We start from the raw sequence: 26,508 nt of genomic DNA, 5'->3' as shown, positions 1-26,508 counted from the left end.
GCACCAAACTGGCCAATCTGACATTTTTTTTTTTTTTTTTTTTTTTTGAGACGGAGTTTCACTCATGTTACCCAGGCTGGAGTGCAATGGCGCGATCTTGGCTCACCGCAACCTCCGCCTCCTGGGTTCAGGCAATTCTCCTGCCTCAGCCTCCTGAGTAGCTGGGATTACAGGCACGCACCACCATGCCCAGCTAATTTTTTGTAGTTTTAGTAGAGACGGGGTTTCACCATGTTGACCAGGACGGTCTCGATCTCTTGACCTCGGGATCCACCCGCCTCGGCCTCCCAAAGTGCTGGGATTACAGGCTTGAGCCACCGCGCCCGGCTGACTTTTTAAAAATTATTTATTTATTTATTTATTTTTAAAGATGGGGTTTCACCATGTTGGCCAGGCTGGTCTCAAACTCCTGACCTCAGGTGACCCAGCCACCTTGGCCTTCCAAAGTGCTGGGATTATAGGCGTGAGCCTCCACATCCAGCTCTATTTCTTAATTTTAGCCAGTTTTGGAATTTCTGTTTTGTTCTTTTAAAATTCTGCTGTATCACATTTTAGTTTCTAATTCTCTATTGATATTTTCAAACTTGATTTTTATTTCTTTAGCATAATGTGGTTGGTCTGTATCTGGCAATTCTAACACCCAAAGTCTTTGTGGGCATTTCTTCTGGTTTGTTTTCATAGCGCTTTTTTTTCTTGTGTACTTTTTTTATTGAGATGGAGTTTTACTCTTGTTGCTCAGGTTGGAGTGCAGTGGCGTGATCTTGGCTCACCACAACCTCTGCCTCCTGGGTTCAGGTGATTCTCCTGGCTCAGCCTCCCAAGTAGCTGGGATTACAGGGATGTGCCACCACACCTGGCTAATTTTTGTGTTTTTAGTAGAGACAGAGTTTCTCCAGTTGGTCAGGCTGTTCTCAAACTCCCGACCTCAGGCGATCTACCTGCCTAGGCCTCCCAAAGTTCTGGGATTACAGGCGTGAGCCACCATGCTTGGCCTCTTGTATACTTGTTTACTTAAAAAGATGATTTTATTTTGGCCAGGCATGGTGGCTCACACCTTTAATCCCAGCACTTTGGGAGGTGGCTGGATTGCTTGAGCCCAGAAGTTCAAGACCAGCCTGGGCAACATAGTGACACTCCATCTCTACAAAAAAGTAAAAAAATAAAAATTACCTGGACATGGTGGCCTGTGCCTGTAGTCCCAACTACTGCTGAGGCTGAGGCAGGAGGATCGCTTGAGCCTGGGAGGTTGAGGCTGCAGTGACTCGTGATTGTGCTGCTGTACTCCATCAGAGTGAGATCCCATCTCAAAAAAAAATTTTTTTTAATTGATTATAATGTAGTTCAAAAAAGTACACATATTCTAAGTATGTAACTTGCAGAATTTTTACAAACTGAACATACTATGCAGCCAGAATTCAGATCAAGAAACAGGGTGTGGCTGTGTGTGTTGGTTCACACCTGTAATCCAGGCACTTTAGTAGGCTGAGGTAGGCAGATTGCTTAAGCCCAGAAGTTCGAGACCAGCCTGGGCAACATGACGAAACCCAGGGCAACATAACGAAATCTCTGCTAAAAACACAAAAAATTAGCTGGGCATGGTGGCATGTGCCTGTGGTCCCAGCTACCTGGGAGGCTGAGGTGATATCACCTGAGCCTGGGAGGTAGAGGCTGCAGTGAGCCATGATTGCTCCACTGCATTCCAGCCTGGGTGACAAGAGTGAAACCTTGTCTCAAAAGACTTAAAAAAAACAACAACAACAACAAAAAAGAAACAGGAAAAAGCAGGCTTTTCTCAGCTCTAGAAACCTCCTTATATGTTCTACCAACCCCTGCCAACCTCCCTCCACCTCCCCATATTAAGATAGTTAACTGTCTTGACTTTGAGAGCATAGATGAATTTTGCCTCCTTTTCTTTTTTTTTTTCTTTTTTTTTTTTGAGACGGAGTCTCCCTCTGTGGCCCAGGCTGGAATGCAGTGGTGTGATCTCGGCTCACTGCAACCTCCGCCTCCTGAGTTCAAGCAATTCTCCTGCCTCAGCCTCCTGAGTAGCTAGGATTACAGGCACACACCACCACTCCCTGCTAATTTTTGTATTTTTAGTAGAGATGGATTTTCACCATGTTGGTCAGGCTGGTCTCCAATTCCTGACTTCATGATCCACCCACCTGGGCCTCAGAAAGTGCTGGGATTACAGGCATGAGCCACTGAGCCTGGCCTGCCTACTTTTAAACTCTATGTAAATAGAATCATACAGAATATAACTTTATGTGTCTGGCTTCTCTTCCTCAATGTTATGTTTTTGTGATACGTAATATTGTTCTTAATTGTAGACTTATTTATTCTTGCTATGTAGTATTCCATTGCACCTGGTTACCCTTGATTATATGTTATACATGGTATTTGAAAATTTATAGGAATTTTAGCTGGGTGTGGTGGCGCATGCCTGTGGTCCCAGCTACTCAAGAGGCTGAGGTGGGAGGATCACTTGAGCCTGGGAGGCGGAGGTTGCAGTGAGCTGAGATCACGCCACTGTACTGTGGCCTGTATGACAGATTGAGACTCCATCTTAAAAAAAAAAAAAAGAAAGAATATTTATTTATATAGGAATATTTGAGGCCAGGATGATGGTATCATTTTCCACAGAGGACTTAGTTTCTCCCTGTTCCCTAGGAGTAGGGGAGTCTAGTAATAGGAGACTAATTAAATTTTAAGGCTTGAGCTTTGCCACTTGCATAGATGATGCAAAGCTAGGCTGTGTTTTGCTTTTACCACTACTTACTTTTTTTTTTAATAAAAAAATTTTTTTTGGTTGGGCACAGTGGCTCACGCCTGTACTTCCAGCACTTTGGGAGGCCAAGATGGGAGGAGCACTTAAGCTCAGGTGTTGAGATCAGCCTGGGCAGCATAGTGAGACCCTGTCTCTATTCTGTAAAACAAACAAACAAAAATTTAATTTCAAAAATTTGGCCGGGTGCAGTGGCTCACACCTGTAATCCCAGCACTTTGGGAGGCCAAGGTAGGGTGGATCACCTGAGGTTGGAAGTTCAAGATCAGCCTGACCAACATGGAGAAACCAGTCTCTAGTAAAAAATACAAAATTATTACTCCAGCTCTTTCCTGAAAAGAAAAAAAAAAATCCAAAATTAGCTGGGTGTGGTGGCGGATGCCTCTAATCCCAGCTACTCAGCTGTGAGTAATCCCAGCTGAAACAGGAGAATCGCTTGAACCCAGGAGGCGGGGGTTTTGGTGAGCCAAGATCCCATCATTGGATTCCAGCCTGGGCAACAAGAGTGAAACTCCATCTCAAAACAAACAAACAAACACTTTTTGGCTAGGTGCAGTGGCTCACACCTGTAATCCCAGCACTTTGGGAGGCTGAGGCTGGCAGATTACGAGGTCAAGAGATCGAGACCATCCTGGCCAACATGGTGTAACCACATCTCTACTAAAAATACAAAAATAAGCTTGGCATGGTAGCATATGCCTAGTGTCCCAGCTGCTTGGGAGGCTGAGGCAGGAGAATTGCCTGAACCCAGGAGGTGGAGGTTGCAGTGAGCCGAATTTGTGCCACTGTACTCCAGCCTGGCAATGGAGCGAGGCTTCATCTCAAAAAAAAAAAAATTATGGCTGGGTGTGGTGGCTTATGCCTCTAATCTCAGCATTTTGGGAGGCTGAGGCAGGTGGATCACTTGAGGTCAGGATTTCAAGACCAGCCTGGCCAATGTGATGAAACCCAGTCTCTACTGAAAATAAAAATTAGCTGGGTGTGGTGGCACGTGCCTATAATCCCGGCTACTTGAGAGGGTGAGGTAGGAGAATTGATTGAACCAGGGAGGCAGAGGTTGTAGTGAGCCAAGATTGCACCACTGTACTTCAGCCTGGGTGACAGAGCAAGACTTCATCTCAGAGGAAAAAAAATGTTATGAGTACATAGTAGGTATACATATTTATGGGGCTTGTGAGATATTTCGATGCAGGTCTACAGTGTGTAATAATCACATCAGGGTAAATGGGGTAACCATCACCTCAAACATTTATCATTTTTTTCTGTTACAAATGTTCTAATTATATTCTTTTTTTTTTTTTTTTTCTTTTTGAGATGGAGTCTCACTCTGTCACACTCAATCTGGAGTGCAGTGGCGTGATCTTGGGTCACTGCAACTGCTGCCTCCCCCAGGTTCAAGCAATTCTCCTGCCTCAGCCTCCTGAGTAGCTGGGATTACAGGCGTGCGCCACCACACCCGGCTAATGTTTGTATTTCTAGTAGAGATAGGATTTCACCATGTTGGTCAGGCTGGTTTCGAACTCCTGAGCTTGTGATCTGCCTGCCTTGGCCCCTGCTGGGATTATAGGCATGAGCTACCACACCTGGCCTATATGCTTTTAGTTATTTTAAAATGTACTATAGATTATTGTTGACTGTAGTCACCCGGTTGTGCTATCAAATACTAGATTTTATTCATTATATCTAATTATATTTTTGTAGCCTTACTTACTTTTATTTCTAGTTGAACCTCACCTTGAAAGTATAATCTTTGGGATTCCAGCTTAAAATGGGGGTGTTATCAGAGTCCCCATCTCTAAGGACTCCTGAGCTTTGACTGTCATCTCTCTGATCTGCAGTCAAAGCCCAGAAGGTTGCCTGGAAGACAGCTTTTGGCCAAGCCAACAGGGCCAAAAAAAGGGCCAGCTGGTTGGAGTGCTGAGTACCCGTCAGGCCTTGTGGGAGGTACTGTAACTGCCTGTGCTGCTCCCCTCTTACTTTATTTTTTTTCTCATTCCCCCAAGGAAGGAGATCTTTTTTTTTTTTGAGATGCAGTTTTGCTCTATTGCCCAGACTGGAGTGCAGTGGCGCCATCTTGGCTCGCTGCAACTTCCACCTCCTGGGTTCAAGCGATTCTCCTACCTCGGCCTCCTGAGTAGCTGGGATTACAGGCGCCTGCCACCACGCCTGGCTAATTTTTGTATTTTTAGTAGAGACAGGGTTTCACCATGTTGGTCAGGCTGGTCTCGAACTCCTAACCTCGTGATCTGCCTGCCTCAGCCTCCCAAAGTGCTGGGATTATAGGCCTGATAATCTGCCTCGCTGCTCCCCTCTTATTTGGGCAGGCACTGGGTCAAGGAGAAGCAGAACAGACCCTTTCATGGTCAGAATGTTTGCCTGGCTTATATCCTCAGACAAACCAGGGCTCATTAATCTGTTAATCTGCTTTTCATTCCAGCCTAATTCAGTGGTTCGAAACAGCACCAAGTCGGACCTGCCCACAGTGCCGAATCCAGGTGAGAGCATTGGGGTGGGACCTCCTCAGCTGAAGAGTTCTCCTTAGCAGAGAACAGGAATGTGAAAAGAACTCTGAAACTGAACAGTATCTCTGGCCTTTTTGGACTCTCCTGGTTTAAGGCCAATTGAGCCTCACTTGTGCCCTTGAGTTGATTGGGAGACGTGCTTACACCCACAGGTAGCTGGCAGATAAACTTGTTGCCTGGGCCAGTTTTCACACTGGTAGATTTGGCCTTGTTCATTGACTTTTCCTCAATGACTCAGCACCGAGAGTTCAGGTATCTTTTAAGCACTTAACCATATAGGTTTGTAGTTATATGACTACAGCCCCAACTTGGGGTACCTGCGGGGGTAAAGAGGTCTTTTGACTTTAAAGATGTACATTGAGGCCCGGCGCGGTGGCTCAAGCCTGTAATCCCAGCATTTTGGGAGGCCGAGGCGGGTGGATCACGAGGTCAAGAGATCGAGACCATCCTGGTCAACATGGTGAAACCCCGTCTCTACTAAAAATACAAAAAATTAGCTGGGCATGGTGGTGCGTGCCTGTAATCCCAGCTACTCAGGAGGCTGAGGCAGGAGAATTGCCTGAACCCGGGAGGCGGAGGTTGCAGTGAGCCGAGATCGCGCCATTGCACTCCAGCCTGGGTAACAAGAGCCAAACTCCGTCTCAGAAAAAAAAATGATGCAGAATTCTTAAAGGATGTACATTGAAAAGCTGGGTCTGAGAACAGGCCTGACATGTATGTCAGGCAGGTAGGTAGTCAGACCCATGTACAACACTCTCCGCCTTGCCCATGACCCAGCTATACAATCATACTCTGTCTTGTTCTCCCATCTAGGTTGGCAAAAGAACCATTATCAATAAGCTCTTCTTTGATCTTGCCCAGGAGGAGGAGAATGTTTTGGATGCAGAATTCTTAAAGGTACCCAGAATTTATTTGTTTCTACTGAACTCCAAGCCCTCTGGGAATTCATTTCTTTTCTTTTCTTTTTTTTCCTTTTTCCTTTTATTTATTATTATTATTTTTTTAATCTTTTTAAGAGATAGGGTCTTACTCTTTTGCCCACACTGGAGTGGAGTGGTGCAATCATAGCTCGCTATAACCTCAAACTCCTGGGTTCAAGGGATTTCCCCACCTCAGCCTCCCTAGTAGCTAGGAATATAGGCATGCAACACCATGATTGGTTAATTATTTTATTTTATTGATATATTTATTTTTGAGATATAGTCTCATTCTGTTACCCAGGCTGGAGTATAGTGGCGTGACCTTGGTTCACTGCAACCTCTGCCTCCTGGGTTAAAGCAATTCTCCTGCCTCACCCTCCCGAGTAGCTGGGACTACAGGCGTGTGACACCATACCCAGCCAGTTTTGTATTTTTAGTAGAGATGGGGTTTCACCATGTTGGCCAGGCTGGTCTCAAACTCCTGACTTCAAGTAATCCACCCACCTCAGCCTCCCCACCCACCTCAGCCTCCCAAAGTGCTGGGATTACAGACATGAGCCACCATGCCTGGCCCCAATTTTTTTTTTTTTTTTTTTTTTTTGGACGGAGTTTCGCTCTTGTTACCCAGGCTGGAGCGCAATGGCACGATCTCGGCTCACCGCAACCTCCGCCTCCTGGGTTCAGGCAATTCTCCTGCCTCAGCCTCCTGAGTAGCTGGGATTACAGGCACGCGCCACCATGCCCAGCTGATTTTTTGTATTTTTAGTAGAGACGGGGTTTCACCATATTGACCAGGATGGTCTCGATCTCTTGACCTTGTGATCCACCCGCCTCGGCCTCCCAAAGTGCTGGGATTACAGGCTTGAGCCACCGCGCCTGGCCGGCCCCAATTTTTTAAAAAACTTTTTGTAGAGATAGGGCCTTGCTATGTTACCCAGGCTGGTCTTGAACTCCCAGGCCCCAACAATCCTCCCACTTCAGCCTCCCAAAGTGCTGAGATTACAGGCATAAGTCACTGTGCCTGGCCTGGGTGTTCACTTTCTATTTCCACATAAGTGGAGGGTTCCTGGAGTATAGAGATGAAGTTATAGAGGCAAGACTTGGTACAGTTTTCAAGGTTGGGGACAACAAAAGCAGAGGACAAGTGATGAAACACAGTTATCCGAGAAATACACTATGAGAGAAGAGGTAAGGGGCTCCTTGACTGTAAATCCTCCCGTTGGGATTTCAGGTCAATGCCAACCTGAATTTTCTCTTGTGCTCTCCTCACTTTTTTTTTTCCTTTTTTTTTTTTTGAGAAAGAGTCTTGCTCTGGTCGCCCAGGCTAGAGTATGGTGGCATAATCTCAGCTCACTGCAACTTCCACCTCCCAGGTTCAAGTGATTCTCCTGCCTCAGCCTCCCAAGTAGCTGGGATTACAGGCGCCTGCCATGGCACCCAGCTAATTTTCATATTTTTAGTAGAGACGGGGTTTCACCATCTTGGCCAGACTGGTCTTGAACTCCTGACCTCATGATCCACCCGCCTCAGCCTCCTAAAATGCTGAGATTACAGGCATGAGCCACCACACCTGGCCACCTTTTAAAGAACCTACAGCCATCCTGTCCAGCCCACTTTGTTGCTTGGATAGATAGTGACGGATTAGAAAACTCTTCCATTCCCCAGCCATGGAAGATTTCTGGACTCACTGTTCCCTAGCATGCTTGTACCTCAAAATTGCCTGGGGAGGTTGGGCGTGATGGCTTATGCCTGTAATCCCAGCACTTTGGGAGGCCAAGGTGGGCAGATCACTTGAGCCCGGAGTTCAAGACCAGCCTGGCCAACATAATGGGACCCCATCTCTATTAAATAAAAAAAAAATTAAAAGAAAAAAAATTGCCTAGGGAGTTTAGTATAAAGTCAGATGCCTGGGCCTTCCCTAAACCAGGATTAGAGGCCAGAGTCCTTGGCATCAAGATTTGCAGCCTAGGTGGAAATGCATATATTAGGGGAAAGTGGGTAGTTTTCCTCCTATATGTCTACTGCTTCCCTTCCTAATCTAAAATTTAGCTTTTTTTGTACACGAGCAGGCTGGAATGGCAGAGAACTTAAGGAAGTTGAATTTGGGTTCACAAATGATTCCTGGACTCCGAGGGTTAATTTGCTGGGTATCTGTCAGATCAGAGTTCATTTGGCTCTGGCCCCAGGATGTCATGATGTCCTTGGAACCTCACTGCTTCAGGAACATGGAGCTTTTGTGCTTATAGCAAGCATGTTCATTGTCATGGTAACTGCTCACCGTTTTAAGTAGTGTCTTCCCTGTGATGAAAGCAGCAAAGGCAGTTTGATTTATTGCCAGCTTTCAAGGCCAAGTTTGTGAGATAGGTAGCAACATCTTGGGTAGTTTGGAGCAAGGGCTTGGAAGCCCCTGCTAGAGTTTGGAAGAAGCCAGGGGACTATGGGTAGTGGTGCAGCAGCCATGGCCTGGTGTCTGTTCTTAGGCAGCCTCTGCATGCCCCTCCCTACCCACCACTTCCACTCCCAGCTGTTCAGCCTATACTAACCAGCCCAGCTACCAGAAGCTCCTGCCTCCAGAGTCCTGGGTGGAGAGTTTGATAGCAGGGACTTGTTTACCCACTGGGTCTAGGTCATACTGTTGGTCACGTGAAATTCTGAGCCTTCTGTTGACCTTAGACGGGTGATCTAGAGTAAGGTTTGCCTGGATTCCATCTAGCTACCACCATGGACCCTTGGTCAAGCATTTCAGTTCCTTTTTTTTTTTTCTTCTATTTTTCATTGAGATGGAGTTTCACTCATGTTACCCAGGCTGGAGTGCAATGGCACGATCTCGGCTCACCGCAACCTCCGCCTCCTGGGTTCAGGCAATTCTCCTGCCTCAGCCTCCTGAGTAGCTGGGATTACAGGCACGCACCACCATGCCCAGCTAATTTTTTGTATTTTTTTTTTAGTAGAGACGGGGTTTCACCATGTTGACCAGGATGGTCTCGATCTGTTGACCTCGTGATCCACCCGCCTCGGCCTCCCAAAGTGCTGGGATTACAGGCTTGAGCCACCGCGCCCGGCCGCATTTCAGTTCTATATAACCTTGGTTTTCCTTGTTATGGAGCAGACACTTCACTTGCTCATGGAGATGTTGAGTTCTCTGGCCTCCTGAATAGGAACTGGGTTCAGTTCTGCCACAGCTTCTCAGTAATTCTGTGGCTCTGCAACATTTGCAAGGGCTTTGAGAGGCTCACTTGATCCTCACAACAGTCTAGTTAGAGGCTAGTTAGACACATGGGAGGTTTCATCCAGGGGTACAAAATTGTCCTGGCACACCTACCTCTATTGGATCCTGGGGCTGGAAGGTCTGTGGTATGCAGAGCCAGTTTAGAGTTTGGAGGAAAGTAGGCTATGAATCAGGAAGACCCAGAGTGGAGAGAGAGAGAAGTGGCCCAAGGTCCTTGGCCATTCCTATGGTGTGTCACTGGTGAGGCAGCTGATGTCCAGAGGTAACAAGACCAGCACAGAGCAATGAGGCCAAGGAAGCGATAGAAGTTCTATGGAAACTGATCACAGGGGCCCAACTTTACTTCCCTTCCACTATTCTACATTTTCCCTGTCCTGGGGCCTTGCTTCTGAGATTATTTTCCTCCATCTTACCTACTTTTCAAAAGGACACATAGAGCTAAAGCAATGATTATCTTTCCATTGTTAGCTTAACTTGGCCTTGAGTTACAGCAGGATTCATGCCCAGAAGGCCTCATTGTTAAACCCTGGAGCTCCCAACAGCCTTATGGGAGGCTATGTGGAGGTCAGCTGTGATGCTTTCCTGCTGCTTATTGTGGGTATTGCCTTGCAGAATGAACTGGATAATCTCAGAGCCCAGCTTTCCCAGAAAGGTAAGTTAGCAAGAGACAAGGAGTCCTGGGAAGTCCCTGCCTTGGATGCTGGAGAGAGGGGGCCCTAGGAGGAAGGTCTCAAACAATTTGGCAGAGCCAGGGCCTTTCCCTGCTTTGTATGTCCAAGAGTCTTGCTAGCTCTGGTGGCTGGCAGAAAAAGAGAGGAAAGGGAGGTGACTGAAGCTATTCACCTAGACCAGGTGAGCCTCTTGTCTCTCAGTGCAGCTTCTTGCCTAGGAACCAAGACGGGAGAGGTCTACCTGATGGGACAGAATATCTTTGGGAGAGGTCTCAGCTGCTGAGTTTGGCTGCTTGAGTCCTGGGATGATAAACTAACTAGACCTGTGGCGGGTGGGGCGTGGGCAGTAAAATATTTTCCTAAGCAGTTCAAGCAGCAGAATGTGGACTTTTCCCTGAATGAAGGCTCTGGCTTAGCTTCCCTGGTTTGGCACACCCCAGAGAAAGAAGTGGGCCACCCAGCTTTCTGGCCTGAGCCTTGTTTCTCACCTGCCTAAGGGATGAAGCACTGAAGCCCAAGGGCCCAAGTTCTCATGCTGATGAATGGACAGGACTTTCCCTTTCCCCCACCCTCTACCCCTGCTCCAGAGAAGGAGAAACGGGACACCCAGCTCATTGTCGACTCTCTGCGGGACATGCTGGAAGAACGCAATGCTACTGTGGAATCTCTGCAGCAGGCCTTGGACAAGGCTGAGATGCTGTGCTCCACACTGAAAGTAGGTCCTCAGGTTTTATGGGTACAGAACAGAATTGGTGGGAAGAAAGATTGCCCCAGAACTGGGCTCCCCATTCTAGACTTATCTTCTAGTTCTGCTAGTCAATACCTTGGTTTGGGCAGTTGTAAAATAGAGGCAAATCACTTAAAATAGAGGCAAATCACTTCTTCCTCTTGCCCTCCCATATTGTACCCATCCATCCCATAAGAAAGTGGCCATATTGGCTGTACGTGTGGATTTTGTACTAGGTAGTTTGGAGACGCAAGGCCCTCCCAATACCTCACAGAGGGGATGTTCAACTAAGACCTCAGTGAGGCTGCTCCATGTTTCCAAAAGTGGTTCATACTCTACTGATGAGGCCAGCCCGAAGAACCTTCCATTAGCACTCTAGTCCTTGGCTGGGCTGCTCTCCTGAGCCAGATCAAACAGCATCCTAGGGAGGAGCAAGGGCCTTTGAAGTCAGCTGTGCCGAGCTAACCGGGCAGATCAAAGCCTGCAGAGTGAACAGCTCTAGACCCAGATGAATTTTGCATCAACCTTGGTTGGTGAGCCTCTTGCTCTCCAAGGGGCATGAGAGGCGATTGATCTGAACCCATGATTGATATTCTGGCCATGTAGGCAGTAGCAGTCCTTGCTGGATGCCATTTGAAAGGGAAAGGGAGCCATCCTTGTGAACAGGCAAGGCCCCAGGATATTCATTGTCTGTGTTCCTGCTTAGGGGCTGGGCTGGATCACATGGTCTGGCTGGTGGGAGGGAGAAACTAGCACCTGGCTGCAGGGCAGGAGTCTCTAATGGTATTCTCAGGTCAGAGACAAAGTGGTCTTAGGCTGAAGGCAGCCTGGCCAGCTTCCCCTGGCTCAGTTCTCCATTCCTGCCAACCATCCATGGGTCTGGGTGGTAGATAGTGAGGCCTGCGTTTGTTCTCTGGACTTCTTCAGCCACCTGTACAACATATACCATGAGGCCCAGACCACTGGACCTTGGCAGCCCACAGCAGGCCTGTAAATGCTGGCAATGGGCTGTACCTACTGTAAGACACCTTTCAGGAGGAAGCAGGGAGGTGAGGAAGCAGCTGGCTTAGAGCCTTTTAGCAGAAGAAGCACAAGCAAGAGTGGGGCCCAAGAGCTTTATTTCCTGGGGTTTGGGAGTACATGGTTATCAGCATTTTCAAAACATAAGTGCAGAAAGTTCTGGAGCAGAGTTTCCTAGTGACTTTAGCAATGGCTCCTGAGGGCCTCCAAGCAACAGATATGGGTGTAAATTTGCTCTTCAGAAGCAGATGAAGTACTTGGAGAAGCAACAGGATGAGACCAAACAAGCACGAGAGGAGGCCCGCCAACTCAGGAGCAAGATGAAGACTATGGAACAGTGAGTTTGGAGCTGGATCCTGCACTGTGCCTCTGCCCCCAGGACCTGCAAGTGGTACAGTTCTTAGGACTGCAGCAGGGAGTGCGATTGGGTCATGTCTGAGGTTCAAATCTGCATAGGCCATGGAGGCCTCTATGAACTTGTACTTTCCATGAGGGCCCTTGCCACATTTCTCCCTGTCTCTGTTGCTGGCGGCCAGATGATGTGGTGGGGTCTTTCCCTTTAGGAACCTCTCTCCAGGAAATCCCTGACCTTGAGACCCTCTGTCAGCACCTCTTCTTTCTCAGCAGCATCCTTGGAGCTATGCTTATCTCTGCTGTGGAGCCTTTCCTTGGGCACACCCACCTGCTAAAGCATCCTAGCAGCCTAGCCTGTTACCTTAGCAACAGCAGCAAAGGAAAGCAGAACTGCATTGGGTATGTACCCATCAGCCTCCAGATTGCAAATGCCGTGGGCTGGGTGTGTTTTTCAGGATCGAGCTTCTACTCCAGAGCCAGCGCCCTGAGGTGGAGGAGATGATCCGAGACATGGGTGTGGGACAGTCAGCGGTGGAACAGCTGGCTGTGTACTGTGTGTCTCTCAAGAAGTATGTACTGTGGCCCCTCTCAGCAAGCCCAGGAGATAGGCCATGGAGCCCCAGCCATGTCACTGCTCCCATCTCTTGTAAAGCAGTTGGAGCTAAGGGGCAAACTCTGGAGCCATGCTGCCTTTGTTTGAATGCTGATGTGGACTGGTGCCAGTTTCTTGGCGTCTTTGACCCTCAATTTCCTGAATGGAGATAGTAATAGACCTGCCTCATAGGATTGTTGAGAGGACTGAGTGTGAATTTTAGATGCTGTTTCTAAGGGTGTTGACCTAGCTCTCTGAGCTATAAGCCCCATTGTGATAGCTAGAGCCTGTTCCCCATTAGCACTATCATCCTGCCTGGCTTGGATCAAACTCTACTCATATTCTTCACTCTGATGGGTATGAGGTTGGCAGGAAGGGTGGAGGGCCACTTAGCTGAGAGGCACAGAGGGTCCAAGATGCTTCCTGCAAGACCCGGTGGTTTAGGGAGCCCCCTAGTGAGACTGGGGCTTTCTGCATACCCTCTCAAGTCACCAATACCTGCAGGACAGGCAGGAAATAGTTACCTCCTTGTATTCTCTGCAGGACCCTCCACAGTGCCACCTGGTACTTATTGGGCTCATTTGTCGAAGTAGGAATGAAAATGAGGTGAGGGGTTGGGCAGTGCTTTGTGTTAGATTAGTGCTGTGGCTCAGTCTGACCTGCAGGTGTTCTGTTCTGGCGTCTCTTTCCACGGCCACATTGCAGGGAGTACGAGAATCTAAAAGAGGCACGGAAGGCCTCAGGGGAGCTGGCTGACAAGCTGAGGAAGGATTTGTTTTCCTCCAGAAGCAAGGTAACTTAGCAGTGAACAGAGGGTGAAGGAGAGGCGGCTCTCTTTTTGTCATGCTCACTCTGGTCTCCTGAGCAAGGCCATAGGAACTGATGACACAGCTGACTCCCTGGGGCAGCTGGATGACTTATAGAGACTTGTTACTGGTCCTTACTGGGCATTGGCTTCAATATGTGGACATATCACAGAGGTACCCCCAACATGTGCGCACTCAAACTGCCCTCTCCTCTTCCTGGCTCTTGGGTACCTCTCAGCTGGCTGGAGAGCACAGGCCCCAAGTGTGACAGGGTCAGAGGCCTATTTTTTTTCCAGGTCTGGATTAGCAGGGCTCCTGGAACCTGATTAGGTCTGCACAGCTGCTTTTACTTCTGGCATGGTGCATCCACAGGCTGTAGGATGTAGGAAGCAGCCTTTGCTTCTGGGCAGCTCCAGATGTGCATTGCCAGACTGATGCCTAGCCTCAGAGAGCTGGGATCTCTTCACATACTCCTAGTCTCTTCTGGACCCTAGCTACCTTGTTCACTCACTGGGGAGCAGCAGGAGGGGGCAGGGCACAAGGCCACCACTTGGCTTGTCCTTTACTCCCTACACTTTCTTATAGTTGCAGACAGTCTACTCTGAATTGGATCAGGCCAAGTTAGAACTGAAGTCGGCCCAGAAGGACTTACAGAGTGCTGACAAGGAAATCATGGTGAGGGACATCCCCAGCATGACAGGAATGAGGGGTGGTTTGTGTGCCCTCCTAGAGCAGGGCTGCGCTATCTCTGCCCAAGAACCCGTGTACCAGTCAGTGGTGATTCTAGGCCCCCTGCATCCTCTTGGGTCAGGGTATGCCTCTTGGCCCTGGTCCAGACTGGAGCCTGGGCCTCCTCAACAGAGGGCAGATAGCACCATGAATCTTCCCTCATAGTCTGTTCTGCACCTACAGGTCCCTCGTCATCAGAGGAGGCTCTACCTCGGGCTTGGCCTCCTAAGCCTAATGATGGCATATCAGGCTTTGCTCTGTTCCCAGTGGCCCTGCCTTTCATGCATGCTGCTCATGTCCTAGGCATATCTCTAGACTTGATGTCTCAGCCTTTCTCTCACACACTTCTCTTTCCTTCCCTAAGAGCCTGAAAAAGAAGCTAACGATGTTGCAGGAAACCTTGAACCTGCCACCAGTGGCCAGTAAGACTGTTGACCGCCTGGTTTTAGAGAGGTTTGTTGAGCCTTGGGTGGTGCATGGGTCACAAGGTGGGAGAGCTTTCTGCTAACAGTCTTTACTCCTCCTGGCTTTGGTGGGGTGGGTGGCCTTTGTGGACCTGATGTCTGCAGACAGCCTGCCCTGGGAACCAGCCAATATTTAGCTAGCAAGCAGCTTTGAAGCAAACTCTAGGCTCTGACAAGGAAAGGCCAGAGAAAGCCAGAGGACCTAGAAGTGGTCTGAGAATAGGGCAGGAGCACTGACTGTCTTGGGGCATCCTGCTTATGGAATGGCTCCCCACATGTATCCGTCCGCCCCAGATTTTGAAACAAATATGAAACCACTGTAAATAAATTTCCCTAGTGCCAGGAGTGCGTGCTTTAAACTGCCACCAGAGGGAGCCAAGACACAGAAGGATTGATGTACCTTGAAGCATGGGCATCCATTTCTGCTCCTGAGTGTTTCACAGAAACAGACAAGCCGAGAGCATCCTCAAGGCTACCTCCTGCTTGTCAAAAGTCCCCAGCAAGGACCCAGACAGAAAGCACACAAGTCCTGTCAGTGGCCCCAGTCTTTAATTTTTTTTTTTTTTTTTTGAGATGGAGTCTCTTGTCGCCCAGGCTGGAATACAGTGTGATCTCAGCTCACTTTAACCTCTGCCTCCCAGGTTGAAGCAATTCTCCTGCATCAGCCTCCTCAGTAGCTGGGATTACAGGCATGTGTCACCAGTCCCGGCTAATTTTTGTATTTTTTGGTAGAGACGGGGTTTCACCATGTTGGCCATGCTGATGTTGAACTCCCAACCTCAGGTGATCCACCCACCTTGGCCTCCCAAAGTGCTGGGATTACAGGAGTGAGCCACCATGCCTGGTTGCTTTTGTTTACTTTCTTTACTTCTTCAGGGTGCTGGAAGGCCTGGGCTCCTACAGAAGGTCCTTGATGAGTGCCCACTGCCTGGCAAGCCTTCTCTGTTCTCTTGGAGCTTATGTTCCAGTGGGATAGATGAGCTGGGAGTTTAGATGGCTAAGCCCACAGCCTGCCATATACATACTACAGTATAGAATCTGGTCTGTAGCTCCTAGCTCCCAGTTAGGGACAGGCTCACCTCATTCTGAGTAAGCTTTATGTCAGGGTCTGCAGCCCACCTTGGTAGAGGAAGGACAACTCTGGTCTCCCTTGGCTTTCAAGCCAGCAGGTCACTAAACTTGCAAAGCCTTCTTCTGTACAAAGCTGGGCTGGGCCTCTCATCAAGCTGCATGAGGATGACTTAATTCATTTTTGTCTCCAGTAGTTTTCTGGGCACAAATATTGGAGTGGTTGGCTGCATACATTGACTCATACCTGTAATCCCAGTGGGAGGATTGCTTGAGTCCAGGAGTTCAAGACCAGCCTGGGCAACATAGTGAGACCCTATATCTACAAAAAACTTAAAACTAGGCAAGGATGGTGGCACACACTTATAGTTCAAGCTACTCAGGAGGCCAAGGTAGGAGAATCACTTGAGCCCAGGAGTCAAGCTATGATTGTGTCACTGCACTCCACCCTGGCAGACAGAGTGAGACCCTATCTCTCTTAAAAAAAAAAATGGCCGGGTGTGGTGGCTCACACCTGTAATCCCAACACTTTGGGAGGCTGAGGTGGGTGGATCATATGAGGTCAGGAGTTCAAGTTTTCACCAATGTGGTGAAACCCTTTCTTTACTAAAAATATAAAAATTAGTCGGTGTGGTGGTGGGCACCTGTAATCCCAGCTACACAGGAGATTGTAGTTGTAATCTCCCAACACTTTGGGAGGCTGAGGCAGGAGAATTGCTTAAACCTGGGAGGTGGAGGTTGCAGTGAGCCAAGACTGCACCATTGCACTCCAGCCTGGGCAACAGAGCAAGACTCCATCTCAAGAAAAAAAAAATTACAGTGGCAGGTCTGTTTTCTTTTTTCTTTTTTTTTTTTTTGAGACAGAGTTTCACTCTTGTTGCCCAGGCTGGAGTGCAATGGTGCGATCTCGGCTCACCACAACCTCTGCCTCCTGGGTTCAAGCAATTCTCCTGCCTCAGCCTCCTGAGTAGCTGGGATTACAGGCATGCGCCACCATGCCCAGCTGATTTTTTGTATTTTTAGTAGAGACGGGGTTTCACCATGTTGACCAGGATGGTCTCGATCTCTTGACCTCGTGATCCACCCACCTCGGCCTCCCAAAGTGCTGGGATTACAGGCGTGAGCCACCGCGCCCGGCCCAGTCTGTTTGTTTTTAGCAAAAGCCCTTCTTTTAACTAGGCATTAGGCAGCACCAGCATAGTCTATTTTTGCTTCCTTTCTTTCTTTTTTTTGTTTTTGAGATAGGTTCTCACTCTGTTGCCCAGGCTGGAGTGCAGTGATGTGATCACAGCTCACTGCAGCCTTGACCTCCTGGGCTCAGGTGATCTGATCCTCTGCCTCAGCCTCCTGGGTAGCTGGGATCAAAGTGCTGGGATTACAGGTGTGAGCCACCATGCCCAGCCTAGGCATGGTGGCTCTAAAGTCAGAGCCTTAAGACTCAGAAATAGTTGTTGAATCCTCAGTGACAGCTTTGCCCTGTCTCCTCTGTGTTCTGATGGCAAGACCCTCACAACTACAAGAGACCTCAAAGACTCTGCTGCTACCTTTCTGCTGTGACTGCTAACATGTTACTGCAGAGGGCTGGAAGAAGTCTTAAGTTTTCATGGGCCAGCTACTCAGGAAGCTGATGTGGGAGGATCACTTGAACCTGGGAGGTCAAGGCTGCAGTGAGCTGTGATCACGCCACTGCACTCTAGCCTGGGTGACAGAGTGAGGCTGTGTTTCAAAAAAAAAAAAAAAAAAAAGTCATGTCAAGGAAGATGGAAGAGTAGAAAGCTCGGGAATCCATCTCTCAATGGCAACAGCGAGCTGGTTGAAACGAACTGAAGCAACCACTTTGGAAATCTGGTCTAGTAGAACATATTCAGCATCCAGGGGAAAGCTTGATGAAGAGGCTGATAAACTTCAGTAAATTTTCACTTTTCTCATAGCAGCTCCACCTCCTGGGCTCAAGTGATCCTCTGCCTCAGTCTCCTGAGTAGCTGGGATTGACTACAGGCATGCACTACCATGCCCAACTAATTTTTTGTATTTTTTGTAGAGACAGGGTCTAACTATATTGCCTAGGCTGGTCTTGAACTCCTGGCCTCAAACAATCCTCCTGCCGGGGTTTCCCAAAGTATTGGGATTACAGGCGTGAGCCACCATTTCTTTTTTTTTTCCTTTTTGAAACAGTGTCTCACTCTGTCGCCCAGGCTGGAATGTAGTGGTGCAATCTCAGCCCACTGCAACCTCTGGCTTCCTTGGTTCAAGCAATTCCTCTGCCTCAACCTTCTGAGTAGCTGGGATTACAAGCATGTATCACCATGCCCAGCTAATTTTTAGTAGAGACGGGGTTTCACCATGTTGACCAGGCTGATCTCAAACTCCTGACCTCAAGTGATCCTCCCACCTCAGCCTCCCAAGGTGCTGGGATTACAGGTGTGAACCACCATGCCCAGCTGCCACCATTTCTTAATTTAAAATTAGGAAAATTAAGAAATCTCTGGCTGGGCCAGGCGCGGTGGCTCAAGCCTGTAATCCCAGCACTTTGGGAGGCTGAGGCGGGTGGATCACGAGGTCAAGAGATCGAGACCAGCCTGGTGAACATGGTGAAACCCCGTCTCTACTAAAAATACAAAAAATCAGCTGGGCATGGTGGCACATGCCTGTAATCCCAGGTACTCAGGAGGCTGAGGCAGGAGAATTGCCTGAACCCAGGAGGCGGAGGTTGCGGTGAGCTGAGATCGTGCCATTGCACTCCAGCCTGGGCAACAAGAGCGAAACTCCGTCCCAAAAAAAAAAAAAAGAAATCTCTGGCTGGATATGGTGGCTGGAAATGCAAAAATTAGCCAGGTATGGTGGTGCGTGCCTGTAGTCCCAGCTACTCAGGAGGCTAAGGTAACAAAATAGCTTGAACCTGGGAGGTGGCGGTTGCAGTGAGCTGGGATTGTGCCACTGTACTTCAGCCTGGATGACAGAGTGAGACTCTATCTCAAAAACAAAAACAAGAAAAATTAAGAAGCTTCTTAAGTTTTTTAAGAAACTTCATAATTTTTATAACTTTTTACTGCAGCAATATTTTTTATCGTGGTAAAATATAAATAAAATTCGCCATTGTAACCAATTTAAGTACATTTCTGTGGCATCAAGTACATTTACTTGCTGTGTAACCATCACCACCATCCCGCTCCAGAATGTTTTCATCTCCCCAAAGTGAAATTCTATACCCATTAAACAATAACTCCCCATTCCCCTTTCGCCTCAGCTCCTTCACTCACCATCCTTTCTGTCTCTATCAATTTGACTACTTTAGGAGCCTCATATAAGTGGACTCATACAATATTTGTCCTTTTGTTACTGGCTTTTTTCAGTTAACATAATGTCTTATGGCTTATCCATGTAGTATGTATTACAATTTTCTTCCTTTTTAAGGCCGAATCAGTAATCATTTTATTTTTATTATTATTATTATTATTTTTTTTTTTTTTTTTTTTGAGACGGAGTTTCACTCATGTTACCCAGGCTGGAGTGCAATGGCGCGATCTCGGCTCACCGCAACCTCCGCCTCCTGGGTTCAGGCAATTCTCCTGCCTCAGCCTCCTGAGTAGCTGGGATTACAGGCACGTGCCACCATGCCCAGCTAATTTTTTGTATTTTTTTTTTAGTAGAGACGGGGTTTCACCATGTTGACCAGGATGGTCTCGATCTCTTGACCTCGTGATCCACCCGCCTCGGCCTCCCAAAGTGCTGGGATTACAGGCTTGAGCCACCGCGCCCGGCCTATTATTATTTTTTTTTGAGACGGGGTCTTGCTCTGTTGCCAAGTCTGGAGTGCAGTGGTGTGATCTCAGCTCACTGCAACCTCCCACACCTGGGTTCAAGGGATCCTCCCACCTCAGCCTCCCAAGTAGCTGGGATTACAGGCATGTGCCACAATGTCCAGTTAACTTATTTTATTTTTTGTAGTGACAGTCTCAATATGTTGCCCAGGACAGTATCAAACTCCTGGCCTCAAGCTATCCTCCCACCTCAGCCTCCCAAATTGCTGGGATTACAGGTGTGAGCTACTATGCGTAGCAGTATTCATGTTATAAATTTGCAAGCATTCATTCTTGCTCTTTGAGTACGTCTGTTTTGCATTCTGTTCTTGTTTTATGGTCTCATATTTCTGTTTGTCTCAGTCAGTATTTGTGCACCGTGGACTTTCTCTTAGGCTCCCCTCCCATACCTGGTGGCCCTTGGCTACTTTGGAGGCCAACTTATGTGGGTAGGGTTTGGGGGGAATGTGCAGACAGCTGGCATCATGTTGAGTCTTATCTGAACCCAGGATGCAGAAGACTTTCCTGTTCCAATGATATTGGCTGCCCTAGGTCAGTCTACCTGGTTTGCTTAGTGTCTTTGAGAAAAGGTCCTCTATTTATTGGTCCAGAGCAGCATCTTGACTGCCTAGTATTGTACCAATGCAGATTAGATGGCGTGGAGCCAAGCTCACAATATCATCAGTGTTCCAGTTTTCAAGCCTGTTTAATGCTTTTGCAAGGTCCTCCCTTGCCTTCATGAACCCCTCCTTGTGGGTTCTGGGTGCTGTGTCAGTCTTTTGTCCCCTGGCCATGCTTTCTCTCCCAGAATTTTTTGGAAATCTCTGGGGGCTAATGGTGGTTACCTGTTCCACTTGTTGCAGTAGGATTACCCTTCGTATCTGTCATTTTAGGGAGGCATCAGTAGGTAGCCACCACCCCCAACTACAGAGTCACTGTTAGGAAGATCTCTCATGGGCCCCAAGAGCCCCTGAACTCCAGGCTAGAAAGAGCCAGGGAGACCTTTCCTTAGGATAGGGTAAGGCCGCCAGGAGCCATAAGTTCATGGAGGAGATGTTGACTGATCCCATGCCACACAGGCAATGGGCTGTTCAAGGCCTTAGATCTGTTCTGGAAAGGGGAGCTTTGAGTGTCTTGTCTGACCCCCTGAGGCCTCTGGGATAAAACCCTGTAAGTTGACCATGGGTGGATGTCCCAAGGGTGATAGTGTCACCCAGGAGGGCCTGAAGCCAGCTTCAACCAGTGAGGGAAGGACTACTAAGCCCTAGGTTCTTCCTCCTTGTAGGACAAACAGAAGGTGGGAAGGAAAGAAAGTGGACCCCTGGGAGAAAGGGAAACAGCCTTCAAGCCCATAAAGGAAGAAAAATATAGAAGCAGTCTAAGAGAAGAAGCAATGTGTCCATATGAACCAGACGTGGATATGGGGGTTGAGGGAGGCACTCTGAGAACCTCCTGAGTCTTAAGTTTAGTGTTGTGGATGACAAGGAGGTGCAAGTGAATAAACCCAGCTTGTCTTGAGCTTGGGCACCACTAGGCAAGGCCTAGGGGCTGGCTGGGAGTAGATAGTCCTGCCTTGAGCTGCCTGGACGATAAAATTCACAGCACCCAGTGACAGCCTGCCTGCCTGCCTGCCTCTTGAGTTTACCTTTCCTAACCTGAGCCTCAACTTGCTGGGTTTGGTAAATCGTGGCAGAATATGGATACTACAAAAAAGTTGCCATGAGTGGTCCTGGCTGCTGTGGTCCCCAGAGGAGGAAGCAAAGCAGCCAGCCTGGAGTTGGCTGGAGGTGGGTTTGTGCAGCCTTCATTTTCACTTGCAGGCAAGGATGGAAGTAGAGCTTCTAGGGTCCTGGACGGGGAAAGGAAGAAATAGTCCAGGATTCCTGGATTGCTTAGCCACCCAGATCAATGCAGATAGCCTCCCTCCCTCTGATCTGTACACCCCTGTGGGAGTGGGACTGTGTTGCAGCCCTGAAAAATTCCTGAGGAAAGAAAAGAAAGAGGGTATCTTTGGAGCTACCCCTGCCACTCCCCAGGGCTCTCCTTGTATGACAGGAGCTGGGGAGCCCTGCCAGGTCTGGGTGGGCTAGAAGAATCCTGTTGGTTGTCATTTTTAATAGAATAAAACTTTACTCCCCCTCACCCACCCACCCGTTATAAAATAAAAATACACTTAGCCGGGCGCGGTGGCTCACGCCTGTAATCCCAGCACTTTGGGAGGCCGAGGCAGGTGGATCACGAGGTCAAGAGATCGAGACCATCCTGGTCAACACGGTGAAACCCCGTCTCTACTAAAAATACAAAAAATTAGCTGGGCATGGTGGCGCATGCCTGTAATCCCAGCTACTCAGGAGGCTGAGGCAGAAGAATTGCCTGAACCCGGGAGGCGGAGGTTGCGGTGAGCCGAGATCGCGCCATTGCACTCCAGCCTGGGTAACAAGAGCGAAACTCCTTCCCCAAAAAAAAAAAAAAAAAAATACACTCATTGAGAATTTAGAAAATAGGAAGTTATGATAGAGGTAGTTACAGTTGACATGTGGAATATTTCCTTTTACGCCTTTTTCTACATGTGGGGGTGGGGCTGGGAGTGGTGGGGGGGGTGCCAAATCATGTAATTGCACTATACTTGGAGTTTTGTGTGCTTTTAAAATTTAATTTAATTTAATTTTTTTCAAATCAGTGCAGTGGTGCAATCATGGATTGCTGTTGTATGCTTTTTAAATCTAGCAAAGGAGGCCGGGTGTGGTGGCTCATACCTGTAATCCCAGCACTTTGGGAGGCTGAGGTGGGCAGATCACTTGAGGTCAGAAGTTTGAGACTAGCCCACCCACCATGGTGAAACCTTGTCTCTACTAAAAATACAAAAATTAGCTAGGCATAGTGGTGCATGCCTGTAGTCCGAGCTATTTGGGAGCCTCAGGCAGGATAATCTCTTGAACCTGGGAAGTGGAGGTTGCAGTGAGTAGAGATCATGCCATTGGACTCCAGTCTGGGTGACAGAGCAAGACTCCATCTCAAACAAAGTAAAAAATAAAAAATAAATCTAGCATACAAACATCTCCCCATGTTACTGAATTTACTCTCTAGAAACACTACTTTTTTGCCTAGGTCATGTTTAAGCTAGGACAGTGCCAGCCCCCCTAAGGGGAATCATTTTGATGATTTATATTATTATACCATTTGCTGGGATAAATAGCAACATCACAGGGAGAGGGAGGGAGACCTTCCCTCTACCTTGATCTGTGGTGACATCTCTGACTGGCTCCTTGCATTGCATTCTGAGACATGAGGCCATGTGGTCAAAGGGCAGTAGGCTTTTGTTTATACATTTAGGTTTTCTCTGGGTTTTAGCCTGCTTCTTTCTTTGTCTTCCAGACTTTCACTGGTCCCGTGACTGCAAAGGACTGAGCCAAGTGGCTTATTCTCTAGAGAGCAGGGCTTTGTTGAGGGGTGGCCTTGAGTCAGGAGTGGGCTCCAAGTCCCTGGAGCTGAGTCATCTCTGACGCTTGAGGAGCTGCCATCCTTCTGGGTTACCACTGTGGCTCCAAATAACCAGGTCATCTCTGCCTTCAGCCCAGCCCCTGTGGAGGTGAACCTGAAGCTCCGCCGGCCATCCTTCAGTGATGATATTGATCTCAATGCTACCTTTGATGTGGATACTCCTCCAGCCTGGCCCTCCAGCTCACAGCATGGTTACTCCAAAAAGCTTTGCCTGGAGAAGTCACAGTGAGTCGTAATTCCTGGCACTGTCCATGGCCTGGTAGGGGGATGACTAAGACAGCTCTGCAGGCCCTGTGCTGTTAGCTCTAAGTGGCTGATGGGGCAGTGAGGCCTGCCTAAACTTGGCCATGGCATTGGTTTCAGCTACTTCTTATTCCCTCTCCTGAGCATCCGATCTGTGCCCTTCTCGTCTCATTATTCCTCACCGTCACCCTCCAAGACAAAGGTGTTGGACTGCAAGTTAGAGAGAATGCAGGGAAGCCAGAAGGGGTGGGTCTGGGCTATTGGAGTTGGAGAGGGTGCTCCTAATACCCTGAAGGTCTGCCCACCAGAGTCCTGAGCCAGGGACTCTCAACTTCCTCTCCCTATGTTTGCCTCTGAGGTTGGGATCATCTCAAACCACAGAGCCCAGGGCCTGACCACCCGAGGGGGTGACCCACAGGGGCAGGCATCAGAAGCTGTCTGGAATGCCAGTGGGGCAGGTCGAACCTGCTCTGGGGTACAGTGGGACCAGAAGGAGGTGGACAGTGGAGGTAGAAGGGAGCAGGAGGGCAAGCCAGCTGAGCTGTCCAACCTCTCAAACCTCAGGGGTATGGTCACCCCTGCTCTAGAGAGCCAGGCCTGATAGCAATGAGAAACAAGCCTAGAACCCATGGGCTGCAGTCAGGGATCCTGTAAATGTCTGCTGTGTACTCTGGCTTCCTCCCATTGCTGCCTTGTCCGCTGTAAAGGTTGAAGGTGGACATCTGGGGTCTTCAGGCCGACAGGCCTTTCAGAAACATTTCCACCACCTTCAGGGCCTGTGGAGGTAGTGAAGGAGCCCAGAATGCCCCTAACTCAGCTTATCCCCTTCCCGGAGCCATGGTTGTCCTGTAGCCTTACCACAGGCCGTTAGGGCAGAAGCAGAGGAGTCAGTCACCAGGCCCTGATCCCACCCCTGTCCTTATGGCTTAAGAAGCCAAGGGGCCAGCCTTAGATCACCATCTTCTCACCCACGAGGGAAAATGCCAGCAGAGGGTACCCAGCTATTAGGTTCCCCAGGAATTGGGTGGGAATATTTTTCAGCTTGGGAGACCAGGGCCTAGGGTCATGCTCTATTCTGCCCCAGGCCCTTCCTACACAGACTCTCTAGGGAGATGGCCTGGCCCTGTGTTCTGAGAGGATTTTGTGGGCTACTTTACTGAAAGGCTAACTTACTGAGGGTCTCGTGGGGGTAGTGTCCCCTCTCTGGGAAGACAGGACTTGGCCTGAGCTCATTAGATGCATTTACTTATATTAGGGCATGACTGACTATCTTCTTGTGGTTGGTGAGTTGGTTGGGCTCTCCAGCCCCATATAGAGCCTGGGACATGGTGAGATGCCCGAGGACTTGAGGAACATTGGAATTTGGCCTTGAGTGGAAGCCACAGGATTGGGACATGATCTAGTCATCCCTGTCTCTGCTGCCCTACTGACTGTGGCTGTCCAGCTGTTCACAGACCTGCACTTGGGGTAGGATCACTGAGTGATCGCTGGGATCACTGCCAGAATGCAAGCATGGCAGCAGCAGTGCCATGCTGTGACTCTTCAAGGGGCATGTGCTGAGCCTGGTTCACCTGCCGCCATGTCTTCCTTACCTACCCCTTGCCTTTCCTCTCATTCTTATAGCTCCCCCATTCAGGATATGCCCAAGAAGATACGCAAAGGCCCAAAGAAGGTAAGAGCTTTCTAAAAGAAGCACAGTCTAACCATTGCCAAGACTGAACTTCTGGGAGGGGCATGGTCTTGCCAGAGCCCTGTCACTCCTAGTCCAGGACTGAGGTACTTCAGAACCACCCTTGGGGCTTTGCTCATTATCCCTCCTGCCTCCTAGTGAAGTATAAGAGATCCTGATCTTGTTCCATCACCACGGCCCTCCCTCCTTTGCTGACATCCAGCTCATCAGATCTGTCCCTGGGGTCTTCCCGTAGGAGTCCCAGCTTTCACTGGGTGGCCAGAGCTGTGGAGGAGAGCCAGATGAGGAACTGGTTGGTGCCTTCCCTATTTTTGTCCGGAATGCCATCCTGGGCCAGAAACAGCCCAGGAGGCCCAGGACAGAGTCCTGTTGCAGCAAAGATGTGGTGAGTATGGCTTTCCACAGTGGCAGGAGCCAGCCCTCTTGGGTAGAAATGGGTGGCCAGCCCCCTAGCCCATTAGCCTGGCCTTCTCATCTCTTCCTTCTGCCCTAGGTAAGGACAGGCTTTGATGGGCTCGGTGGCCGGACAAAATTCATCCAGCCTGTATCCTTTTTCTGTGGTGGTGAGCTGAGCTAAGCTGTGGAGCCCATACTATACCTCACCTGTACCCCCAGCCTGCCAGTGCCAGCAGCCTCAAGTGTGTAGCACTGGGCCTCATTTAGTGTAGCAGAGCTGCCCACCCCCGGCTCTGAGCCTTTCTTGACCTGCATTGCAGTTCTTTCTCCAAGCCTCTTCCTTGACAGCTCTTCCAGACTGACACAGCCATGATCCGCCCATTGCCCGTTAAGCCCAAGACCAAGGCTAAGCAGAGAGTGAGGGTGAAGACAGTGCCTTCTCTTTCCCAGGCCAAGCTGGACACCTTTCTCTGGTCATGAGAACAGTGAGTCTGACCACTGGCCAGACACATGCCTCCAACTTGTAGGCCAAGGACTGTCTAGGCAGAGGGTTTTGTGAGCAGAGCCCCACTTTTGGGACCAACCTGAGGAGTAAGGGCAGACAAGAAGGTGAGGGTGAGTGTGACACCTAGACACTGCTCTTCCTGCCCTCACCCTGCCCCACTCCCACAACATTGGGCCTACCCTTGCGAGCTGACATGACCAGCTCACTGATCCTGTCAGCAGTGCCTGCTCCTGGTGCCCAGCTCCTGTTAACAGCCATGATTAGATGTGGTTAGACTCTTTCTTGGCCTGGAGACCATGGTCACTTGTTGACTGTCTCTATGGACCAGAGTGCTTGAGGCATCTCAGGCAGCCTCAGCCTGAGCTTCTGCCTGCCTCTGACTTGCTGCAGGCATAGCCTGGGCAAGCAGGGTGGGGAATGGAGGATGGAATGGGATGTATGGCGAGGATGGAAATTTTTCATGTAAAATAAAATTCAAAAAAAGAA

At 49.0% G+C, this 26,508-nt stretch overlaps 1 protein-coding gene across 3 annotated transcripts in view; it reads left to right on the top strand.

Moving 5' to 3' along the window:
• Positions 1-26,508, top strand: part of TRAIP (TRAF interacting protein) — a 35,537-nt gene extending 9,029 nt beyond the window's left edge. The window contains exons 2-15 of one of the 3 annotated variants that reach the window (XM_032289875.1): positions 5,223-5,280; positions 6,121-6,204; positions 10,069-10,108; positions 10,715-10,842; positions 12,117-12,211; positions 12,684-12,797; positions 13,526-13,613; positions 14,212-14,301; positions 14,720-14,808; positions 23,261-23,413; positions 25,055-25,103; positions 25,357-25,506; positions 25,615-25,665; positions 25,875-26,508. In XM_032289875.1, coding sequence (XP_032145766.1) covers positions 5,223-5,280; positions 6,121-6,204; positions 10,069-10,108; positions 10,715-10,842; positions 12,117-12,211; positions 12,684-12,797; positions 13,526-13,613; positions 14,212-14,301; positions 14,720-14,808; positions 23,261-23,413; positions 25,055-25,103; positions 25,357-25,506; positions 25,615-25,665; positions 25,875-25,997 — 1,312 coding nt within the window. In that variant the 3' untranslated portion in view covers positions 25,998-26,508. Of the gene's footprint in view, positions 1-5,222; positions 5,281-6,120; positions 6,205-10,068; positions 10,109-10,714; positions 10,843-12,116; positions 12,212-12,683; positions 12,798-13,525; positions 13,614-14,211; positions 14,302-14,719; positions 14,809-23,260; positions 23,414-25,054; positions 25,123-25,354; positions 25,507-25,614; positions 25,666-25,874 lie in introns of those variants that run through there. The other 2 variants (XM_032289876.1, XM_032289877.1) reach the window with 2 other exon arrangements.

Source organism: Sapajus apella, unplaced genomic scaffold (assembly GCF_009761245.1).
Source record: "Sapajus apella isolate SASKATOON/1434 unplaced genomic scaffold, GSC_monkey_1.0 scaffold23, whole genome shotgun sequence".
NCBI lineage: Eukaryota > Metazoa > Chordata > Mammalia > Primates > Cebidae > Sapajus > Sapajus apella.
The sequence above is the reverse complement of the archived record's forward strand: the minus strand, read 5'-3'. Positions and strand labels throughout refer to the sequence as shown.